Source organism: Haemaphysalis longicornis, unplaced genomic scaffold (genome assembly GCF_048455015.1).
Source record: "Haemaphysalis longicornis isolate Haplotype H1 unplaced genomic scaffold, Haemaphysalis longicornis Haplotype H1 scaffold_8, whole genome shotgun sequence".
NCBI classification, from domain to species: Eukaryota; Metazoa; Arthropoda; class Arachnida; order Ixodida; family Ixodidae; genus Haemaphysalis; species Haemaphysalis longicornis.
Window position 1 is genome coordinate 114,550,628 of NW_027526445.1, and position 10,681 is coordinate 114,561,308.

General features: G+C 46.6%; 1 protein-coding gene across 1 annotated transcript; it reads right to left on the minus strand.

The window, feature by feature from the left end:
* Positions 1-2,223: 2,223 nt before the first annotated feature.
* Positions 2,224-5,670, minus strand: LOC144148446 (uncharacterized). Its single transcript, XM_077679983.1, has 4 exons — positions 5,430-5,670; positions 4,115-4,203; positions 3,692-3,778; positions 2,224-2,378 (listed from the first exon to the last, which is right to left on the minus strand). Exons 2-4 carry the CDS (start codon positions 4,191-4,193, stop codon positions 2,224-2,226), a joined length of 321 nt encoding a protein of 106 aa, XP_077536109.1. The 5' UTR covers positions 4,194-4,203; positions 5,430-5,670.
* Positions 5,671-10,681: the final 5,011 nt, after the last annotated feature.

The following is a 10,681-nucleotide window of genomic DNA, read 5'->3' on the forward strand; positions in this document are numbered from 1 at the left end:
GTTTAACGCGCCGACGCAACGCAGGCGATGAGGCGCGCCGTAGTGGAGGGCTCCGGATTAATTTTGACCACCTGGGGATCTTTAACGTGCGCCGAAATCTCGTACACACGGGCGTTTTTGCTTTTCGCCTCCATCAGAAAAGCAGCCGCCGCGGCCGGGAATCGAACCCGCGACCTCGTGCGCAGCAGCGCAACGCCTTAGCCACTGAGCCACCGCGGCGGGTGCGAGCGAAAATTCCAAGTTGTACTTGGGTTAGGAGGGGCTGTTTCAACGTTGGTATTTGCTGTTTCAAAGTAATCGACCTTTTGCACGACTTCTATCTGCGCATGCGCTTCCCCAAAACTTTTCATGGCTTGCACTTATCGCAGATACTGCGACTAACATATGCAACGGGGACGCCGTGCTCGATTCCTAAAAATTACTGCTTTGCATTCCGGGGCGCTACCGAGGCGCTAATCATCATATGGCCAAACACTGCCGTTAGAAAAAAGCGCACTCAAAGAACGACCTTACTGCATGAAGTGAAAAAATTGCAGCGTGGTGTGCATGCATAGCCAGCCTATTTGCTATCACACTGGATGCGTATCGTGGTTAGCAATGCCGAGCCGCAGTGTCACTAGCCATAATTTGTGAAAGAGCCGCAAATTGTGCTTTTCGTATTCCCCGAAACGAGTGTTCTGCTTGGCCTGCAAACGGTTTCTTAAGGAGTGCGGCCGGACATAACGAAAGCAGGAGTAATGAAGCGAAACGTCAGTGTTCTGTTTCCACTAATGGCGCCTGTAACACGAAAACGAGTGAAGTGAAAGAGAAAAAACGCTTCCGATGGCTGCAAACGAAGTTGTATCCCTCGCCTTATAAAGCAGGAGACGATCCGATGGCCCCATTTCCACATGGTCGAAGCGCTTTGGATTTGGAAATGAGTGCATGGACGTCCAAAGAAGACAAAACCTCCCTTACCCAACAGCGACCATAATACGACACGGAAAAGCTTCGCGTTCAACCATCGTCGTCGTTAGAAGGAGGTGTGCTTAATTTTATTGCATGATATTTTCTTGATTAGTTCATTTCATATTAGATTATTTCGAGAAAAAAAACAGGCAGCGTGCTGGTTAACATATAGTTTAAAATGATAGCAGATTGTGTTGGCCATGGACGCAAACAAATGTTTTCCGACATACCCTAGCCTGGTCACAATTTTAAATGACCGGGCCGTATACCAGCCCGTATTTCCTTATACCGGATCTAAAACAAACCAAATAAATCGTCTTGTACAGTGTTTCAGTGTATTTTTGTGATCAACGAAACTTCTAATTAACGCAAACACTTTTACTCATTAAACGCAGAACGTCAAACTAATCACGAAGCTGGTAGAAATACAAGAATGGTAGAAATACGTTCCCAAAAGCACATACTGCCGGAGATGCCACCGCAACAATTTGTCGATTCCTTTATGACACTCTGTAACAGCACGGTTAAGCTAAGTAGGGCACACGCTTCCCATATGACGCCGAGATATCAGAATTTGATACGACTATATCAAGCGCCAGGTGGCTTGCAATACAAGAGACGCCGGTGGGTCGATTTTGTATCAAATTACCATTCATACAGAGCGGGGTGGCGTTGCTTTAAGGGCCGCAAGCACTAGAGAAGTAGCGCGAGTTCAAAGGAAGAATTAAGGCCAGTGGCGTTTTTCATTCTTTGTAATCGAGTGGACACTTGAAAGTGAAGATTGGACCAACTAATCACATTAATTGAAACACCCGGAACGACAACCTGTAACCAAGGAACATGAAGTCTGCAAATGAAAATGTAAGCATACAATGGGGCAAGCGATAAATGCATAACATTTGCGATCAAACGGGCTTCAAGTTGGAATCTTTATTGTCTTTCTGTCACCGCCCCGTAGCCCGCATCCGGTCCACTAGCCCTGCTGCTGCTGAACGAGAAGATGGTAGTACTTGTGATGGCACGGTAAAGGAAGACCTTAGGGAAGCTCGTCACTGAGGAACTGAAAGGCGGATACATCATAGATTAAAAAACAGCGCAGGCACACTCAAAATGCAGACCACGAATGGATAATGACGTATAGGTTTGGCCATTGTTGTTGAACAAGGGCTAATACACTGCAGAAAGGTGTGCAATTGGGCCCTGGCCACTAAACGTGTCTTGTACACATGGTAACAACAAAGCACGTGAATCGATTTTCTGCACAACGGGCGAAGGTTAGTGGTGTGCCACGACACTTGAGGAACCGTTGTACTTACGCGCAAACTTAGCGCAACGGCACGTGCACGTTATAGCCTCAATACTGCAGTTCAGCTGCTGGTAAATGGGGCAAGTGATGTTGAGCAGAGGTGCGCAGGGGTCGGCCTCCATGACTGCATAAAGGACAATGAACATAAAAATTACGAGAATGCAAGAAGCAAAGAAAAGTGCTGTCGGCGATTTGTTTATTTTATTTAGTATAGTTATTGCAGTACCCTCAGGGTCTTTCCGGCGTTACAGAGTGTGTGGGTACAGTGCAGGAAACAGGTAACAGTGTAAAAGTACAGGCAGTAAGTGGGCACAAAATAACTTTCAGAAATCAGGTTACTGCAGTACTTATACAAAAATTGCTGCCAATACCTAAGGCAGCCAATGCAAAGAGAAATTCATTCTGCTTTTATTGCAGTACGTGGGTGCAGGAATACTGCCACACACCGCCACAATTAGAATTCACCCCAAACGCTCCCTCATTGTGTCAGTTTGTCCAGAATAAATACCAGGTTTGAGTGGATCCTTCATTTCGGCGTCCATCGAAGTGTGCAGCCTAGTGATAGAAAAACGGCTTGAGGGGCGAACACACTACCTGGCACCAGTATTACGCTGAAACTTTCAGCCAGCAAAAACACCCTGGTGTTGCGAAGTACAAGGCTTCATTCCTGGTAATGGGGGGATTAACGGAAATACGATAAGCGGCGCACACGCCTCCGACGCATGCCGCACAGTTTGGCTGCACTGTCAGTGAATTGCGCGCATGCGCAGTTCTTTCAGAGCATTTGAGAGTGTGACCTACTGTTTGTGGAAATGCTTGATAAAAAAGTGACGCCGCTGATTTATTTAAAGGCCTATTTTTATTTACTGTCGCGACTGAGTGTCATGTTATCTATTACATTTGGGAGTCAAGCGCGCAGCAGGCTGATTGAAGCTAGCATGATGCCATTCAACGATCATCCTGCTCAGTGGCGACACAGTGAAAAGGCGCCTCAAAATAAACTGACGTCGCAATAATCAAGCATCTCCCATAAATGTAGCCACACTCTCAAAGAAGTGCGCATGCGCGCAGTGTACTCTGGTTTACTGACTTGGGCGCCATACAGTGCGTCATGCGTCAGAGGCTGTGTGTCCCCGTTGTTCCCATTTCTTTTAATCCCCCTCTGTACCTTTGCTACCCAGAAGGCTACAGAAGGAGGCACAAAAAGGAACACAGTTGTCCATCTTAAAGGGTTTGTTAAGCAGTGTTGCATGTTACCCGGGCCGTAGTACGTTCCTAAATTTCGTATTGAAACAAGATATCGTCCCCGGTGGGGAAACGAGCCCTCGTACGTAAAAGAGCGTGATGTGAATGTGGCTCGACGGACTCCGTAGCAATGGAAAGGAATTTCCCCGGGTGGGAAAGGGGAGGGGCAAGAAACTGCTATAAATGGCTTACCGCAAGAGCACTGGCACCTCTCAGGGCTGACGAAACAGGCAACATTCGACCCGAGCGGGCAGTTCACCCAGGGGCACTCGGGGTCGTCTGCGGAAATACAACATAAAGCTACGCTTTTACGACATGCTTCACAGGTTTGTTTTATCTTTTACATTTCATGGAATGAGAGTCGCAGTAGAGTGTGGACGGCGGACAAGGAGGGAGGGACACAGCCCCGAGCATGAGATGCTCCGCATCTAAAATATTGCTATAGGCATTATAGGATTCAAATATCTAGTCATCCGAAGGCTGTTATCAGAGCCATCTTTAGTGGACATGCCCTGAGGGCTCACGAGGGCTGTCGGATCTAGGAGTCGCAAACGCCACATCCTTCGGCAATGATCATGAAAGTACAAGCAGGTGAAACAGCTTACGGTACCTTACCCGTTAAAGGTGCGAGCTTGCCTGCACGGCCAGCCATTACCAAGCTGAAGATCAAGACCCAGACGGCAAGGAACTTCATTGTAGAGCGGCTGAAACAAAGCAAAGAGATGAGGTACCAACGAAATATCTTCTTGGGAGGAAATGAAAGTGTTTTAAGGATCAATCTTTGCCCGACACGCTCAATCACTGTTTGATCATGCATCTTTTTTGAAAATCTGCCCTTTTGTCGCCTCCTTGGGCAACGGTGCGAAAATCAGGAAACGCCACCCAGCTAGGTGCTCCTAGTTCCCTTCTTTTCCAGTGCGGGTATGTTAAGCACAGTCTTTTCGGGCTTATTAAACAAGAGGATTCAAGTCTCCCTGTGTTGGTGACTGGGATAAACTAGAATAAAGTTTGATAAGAGTAACAAGAAGTATTTTGCAAAAAGTAAGTATCTTCAGCATCGAAGAAACCATGTTATACTGCAGGAACAAATTATACAGCAACAGTAACACCCGACGCATTTGCGGCGAAATGTACAACGAAAGGTACTAGTGTTCTTTTCTGGTTGTAAAGGGAAAAAAAGGTAAATGCTGCAAAAAGAGGACGATAAAAGGAATCAACCAAGGAAGAAAGCTCGAGCGGTGCCGATGAGCGTAGAAGCAAACTTCCCCAGCAGGTGCCACAGGAGCAACACCCCAGAAAATTGAAATAACTTCAAATTGAAAAAAGCGGAAAAAGTGGTATAAAATACCGAACCTCCCTTCCGTTTATCATGGTAGACACGACAGAAGCGTTAGAGGGGGAGAGGAAAGGGTGCTACGCGTCAGGGTCGGTAGAAGTAATGACAAGTAAAGCGGAAAGTTGGGAAACTCGGTTGCTAACCATGGAATGCATAGTAATAGCGAACATTAGCTCAGAGGGAATGCTCCATCGGCAATTCTGCAGCTTCATCTCTGGGTTATACGTTCTCTAGTCGGATGCGCGCCTTTTAGGATGCATTTTTAGGAAAGTGAGAAAACGCATCTCAATTTTGTTTCTTTCGGTTCCGGCCTTTACGTGACAAAATCCGCCCCTTCCTGCAATTAAGCTCACGTCCGCCTGCTCAGAAGTGCAAAGCCAAAGAGCCGCAGGTACTGACACTGTGGGAATTAGGAGGAACATATCTATTTCAAGCGGGCCACGTTATTTTTTTATTTTCGAAGTACCTAACAATTTCCGTGGTTTTAATAATGTTAGGAAAACCGTAGCCTTCAACGTGATTTAAATAAACTTCGCCCATACAAAAGGTCAAGTGAGCAATAAAGCTAAATTTAATTGCGTTAGGGTACGGTACCTTCTGCAGACGAGCAAGCAGCGCGGCAGCCGGAGCAACGGGTTCTGGAGCGTCAAGTCCTCAGGGAAGCAGGACCTTCCTTTTTAAATGCGGTGGAATTGCCCTTTTTTTGCTTTTATAAAACGTCAGTATCACTTATCTGAGAGGGTCAGACTATCGGACCCAAGAGATTACTTGTGATTAGAGCACAGTAACGACAACCAGATTAATCGGTAATATGTGCTACGTCAAAATTTTCGTGTTGTGGACAGCAGCAAAGCAACGCCGCCACGAGTTTACGGCGTTCGTGTAAAGCTACTGCCAGTGATCGCAAGGCTACAGTGATGTTAGACAGTTGCGGGTTCACATTCAAGATGCTATCAGATACTCGTAACGTCGTGACGCAGAATGTTTTGTCTTTTTTTTTTCTGGGCCGTAAACGCGCCTCTTGGTATGACTGGGTGCCGTCTAAGATTACTATAAACCATACCGGCAACGCGTTCCGGATGAGTAAAATAGAAGCTCACCAGCGATAACAACAGAGAAACGCTTGACAGACCCTATACGTATGCGTCAATATCTTACCCTTTTCACTCGCAAACCGCACGTGGCCGATTGGACCGGAATGGAATGTTCAGCCTGAAATGCAATGCGTATGATGACCCCTCAGCGAAACGGTATCGAAAAATTTTCCAATCTCTGTAGCTGACGTCATAACTAGGCTGCGTAGGCCACAATAGCGAGTTTCGGTTGAATATTTTTCACGGTCCGCTCCGCGCCGATAGCAAGCGGGAGCGCCATTGCGCATGCGTCGCGCGAAAGGCCACGAACGCCATTGGCTCCGGTAGCACTGAGCCGGCCGCCGACACCGGAGCGTACGGTCCAAAACGGTTAGCTAAAACTGCCTAATGGCGTGATAACAAACGCAGTGTGTCTAAGTGTGTTGGTTCTAGTACAGGTGATGACACATTTCTTTGAATATCTGGAGATTACACCGCCTGAAGACTACGTTTGGAGGTATTGAGTGCACTGAAAGATAACGTCGCCTGCATAATAACTTCAGCAACCAATACTTTCTAAACCGTGAGTCAAGGCGGGCTATGTGGAGCACAAGAGAAGTGGATATCACCCATAGTGCGCCGGCGACACCTTTCGCGCTTGCGAAAGGGAGGGGGGCCTTACAACGAATAAGCTTGAGCGGTTTCCTGCAACCAATTTGCGCGTGCAGAATACGCTTACCGCGCTCTTCTATGAGCCCGGATTCTGCGCCTGACCTTTATCCATTTGCATGTAATATTTCTGAAGAATTTTCCCTTGCGTCCTAAAGTCTGACAAGCACGTATATGCTGCCTTTACTGTGCTTGGCTTTTCATCATACCTCGCCTACTGTGCAAAAACTCAGTGTCCTTCCACTCTCTGAAAAAGATTACCAGCGAAGCTGTGGTGCGCAATGACGGAGTTGTCTTATCAGATAATTGTTGTATAACTTGTTTCCAGATAGTTCCGGTGAAATAACAGGTACAGCCGTTTTCTCTAACCATACTCCATACGTAGATAGATGGCCATCCATTGACACCAGGTAATATTTATCATCATGATAACATGACTGAGAGCTAACTAGTCAGGACATGTAAATGAAGCTCGCTGTAATGGTTGCCCGGTGTTAGCGGTAATGTCTTGTACCTTTTTGTGTGACAGTTTTGACCGCACAGGAGTTTGAGCCGTTTTTTTTTTTTGTAATCATAATCCCAATGTAGGTGGCCCATGCTTCACTGCGCACAATACAATGTGGAAAGGCCAACTTAGAAAGGCCAAAGGGAGCAGTGTACAAAGGGAGCAGTGTAAGCACTGCTCCCTTGAATGGACCTCTGTAATGCTTGTCACACAGCTACTTTTCTGGCCCTACGTCTGTTCTTCGCGTGGTTCACATACAGACACAAAAATAATTTTTCGGATGGTTGCGAAATAAAAAAAATGTATTCACTGTTTGCGTCTACAAATACAATCAAATGCGGCATTGGTTATGTCAAATTGAAAGCCTCCGGATATGACGGCGCAACCAATTGGATGAGCCTGCAATATTTTGTATGGGTAATTGTATCGACAAGACGATACCAAATAATACTTTTGGTGGTAATGTTTCCCCAAAGGAACAGAAAACCACAACTGCAGATAGTAACAGAGGGAAGACACTATTGCCGGCTTCAAACGGCTGTGGGCCCTTTCAGGCCGTGTTACGATGAACCGCTCTCAGCTGCTGCTCGCTTCGTCCTACTACGATGAACCACCCCGCTGCTGTGCGCTTTGCTAAAATGGGTGGCAAATTATCCGCCTGGGTTGCATATGGCAATGTCTATCCTCGAGAGATGGCAGCGTCATCAGAGGTGGTGTAATCAGCGTGGGACGCAAACCGGACGGCAGGATCGAGGTTTTCACTCGCTCTGGACGCTTGCAAACATGCTTTCGCTCTGGGAAGCGCCGTTCTGTTCACCGGAGAGCTATAACACCTGTTTTTCCTTAGCAGGAATCGGCTTCGTCGAGAAAAATTTAACCAAGGTATTTTTGTTGGAAAGCTCTTAGCGAAGATGACTGAAATTGCAGTTACGCTTTCATTCAATTGATTACTAAAGTGGCCTGAATTTGGGAAATCGCGACTGTACTGCAGCAATTTATGTGTTAAACGAAAAGGATCTGGGTAAATTTTTTGCAGTATTCAAATGACGCGGCTACTCTACAATATCGGTTGGGGTTAAAGAAATGTTATCACGGCCGGAATTTCCGAAAAAACGAAAAAAAAATCACATACACATATGTCTTGACGACCACGCATTGTAAGACGAATTCTTCCACTTTAAGCGATGCTGATACGGCCGAATGGTAAAAGCACCTCGCTCTTCTTGTGAAGATCGGTAGTTCGACCGTGCGGTGGCTTCGTTTTTTTTGTGTGTGTGCGTGTGTTACCTTCTCGCAAATTGTTTTTTAAAAACACGATATGCGACTGTTTCTCTCCTGTTTGTGAACCCGCAAGTGGAGCTCACGGCAATGATCAGTAGCCTAGGCAGCGCACATACACAGTAACGCCATGAAATAAAGAACCACTCGGATATAACTTCAATGCCGGTCTTGTTATGAAGAGCCACCTTGTTCATCGAACAAAGCTTAACGTGTATGGTAGAATTCAGAAAAATAAGCCTAGCTACATCCTTCAACGAAACTTCAGGCAGGTGATTTCGGCCATCTCCCTCTTTTACTTGTTGACGCTGAACGTCACGTATGTCGCAGTTGGCGCGGTGCCGCCGAACGGCGCCGTCGAAAGCGCGGAAAGGAGCTTCCATTATCAGGACACAATGCGCCTAAAACTCCCGTAACGCAGTATGTTTCGCTGCCTTAATTGGTCCTAGGAGCAACGTCATTGGGGAGAGTACACGGCTAGCAACAGTTACTGGACTTCGAGACTCAGAGAGCAAGGATCAGTTTGATTGTGTTTTCCATTTTAAAAATTGTATAACTTTTTCATTGGTGCGCGGATCTTGATAAGTCTTTTTCCGGCTATATATATCTCTGCATTCCCAGAAGACCACACTGCAGGGCCGGAAAGTTTTCAAAAAAAAAAAGCGTTGCGGGGATTTTTACGCTCGGCTTCACATCTAAATACAAAGCTTTTTGATAAGGAACTTGGACGTCTTTTAATATTTACCAATTTTCCCCATACGCTGAAGGTGTAGCGCACAGATGTGCGGTTCGGGAATTATAGGGAGCGCCTCAATATGCTTGCGTTCGATTAAGGTCAATATCGCTCAGTTGTCGGAGATAATGTGTTCGATGCTATGTAAAAGCTCGACTCCTTGGCTGCAAAAACCCAATGTTAAATCATGTACTCCTAAAAAATTACACCATCTTCCCACGGGGAACCCTGATGAGCATGCGAAGCATCATGGCGGTTCCGTGTGGTTCCATTGTGTTGCCGTTATGTTTAGTGATGTGGTGTTCAGTAGCGCCAGAGGGAATTCCGCGTCCGGGTCCACACCGGTGGCAAAGGCACGCAAGTACTGTTGTGTAACGGTGAGTAGGCGGTGGTTCTAGAGGCGCTGAAACTCGTCCATCATGTTCTTGTCGATGTTGTGGTCTCTGTGGTAGAATCACTAGTCTCCGTCAGCGTTGGTGAGTGAAGGTTGTTTACGTTGGTGCACCGGCTGAGAGCAACGTACACGCCCTCCTATTCGCAGCTTTGACTTCTTCTCCTTCTTCTTCAGCGGTTCCCCTACGGGAAGATGACAAAGGTGGTTGAACGCGAAGCTATCTCGTAATGGATTCTTTGGTTGGCCATTCTCTAGGGGCATCCTGTCACAATCATCATCAGAGGCGCTGCGGACGGGTCACAGAACCGGGACATCCCCCCCGAGCAAGAGATGCTTCGCATCTCATCTTCTTCTCATTCTTCTTCTTCGGCGGTTCCCCTTCGGGAAGATGACGACGGTGGTTGTACGCAAAGCTATCTCGTGATTGGATTCTTTGGTTGGCCATTCCCTAGCGGCATCCTGCCACAATCATCATCAGAGGCGCTGCGGACGGCGCACGGAACCGGGACATCTACCCGAGCAAGAGATGGTTCGCATCTAAAAGTAAGCTTCCTGATGCAGCGAAGCTCCTTTCTAGCTTTGACAGCAAATTTATGCAAGCCTTAATTTTAACAATATTAAGCTAAATTAATAATTTCATAATTTTAATAATTTAAATAAGCTCAAATGTGACAAAGAGGAACCCTAGTCCGGGAATCGCTGCCTTGTCTTAGCCGTATTGGCACTTGTCACCAGGAGAATGTTGTCTTCCACTTGGCAGCTGGCCAACCTGTCTCCTACAGCGCAGGAAAAGAACGGTTGAAGAGGGGTGGTAGGGCTGGGTTGTGAGAGCATTCGAGAATGGCAGGTTGGAAAGTACGTAGCTGTGTACAAAATTCGTACTGTGCAGAAAACAGCAACTTAACACCTACTGGTGTGTATGTACGCCCTGTTTGCAATTGTTGAAGGCAGATAACCGGTTGGCAAGAAGGTGTGAGCGCATATTGTGCAAGCACGCTCAAAAACGCAACTACAACCGTCAATATGTTCTCTTTAGCGCAGGTGATTCCGTCTACGACTCCTGTATTATCTTACTATCGCAAAAAAAAAAAAAAAACATTGAAGGCGCATAAGGGTCAACCCGTTCAACGCCGCCTGTATAAACATTGCCTAACGCGTGAGCGAAAAACGGCCAAATAGCCACTTTCTTTTTAC

Coding starts and splice junctions, on each gene's coding strand:
- LOC144148446 (XM_077679983.1), bottom strand. CDS start 4,193: ATGAAGTTCCTTGCCGTCTGGGTCTTGATCTTCAGCTTGGTAATGGCT. Junction 3,779..4,114: donor CAAGCTCGCACCTTTAACGG/GTAAGGTACCGT, acceptor GTATTTCCGCAG/ACGACCCCGAGTGCCCCTGG. Junction 2,379..3,691: donor GAGGTGCCAGTGCTCTTGCG/GTAAGCCATTTA, acceptor TCCTTTATGCAG/TCATGGAGGCCGACCCCTGC.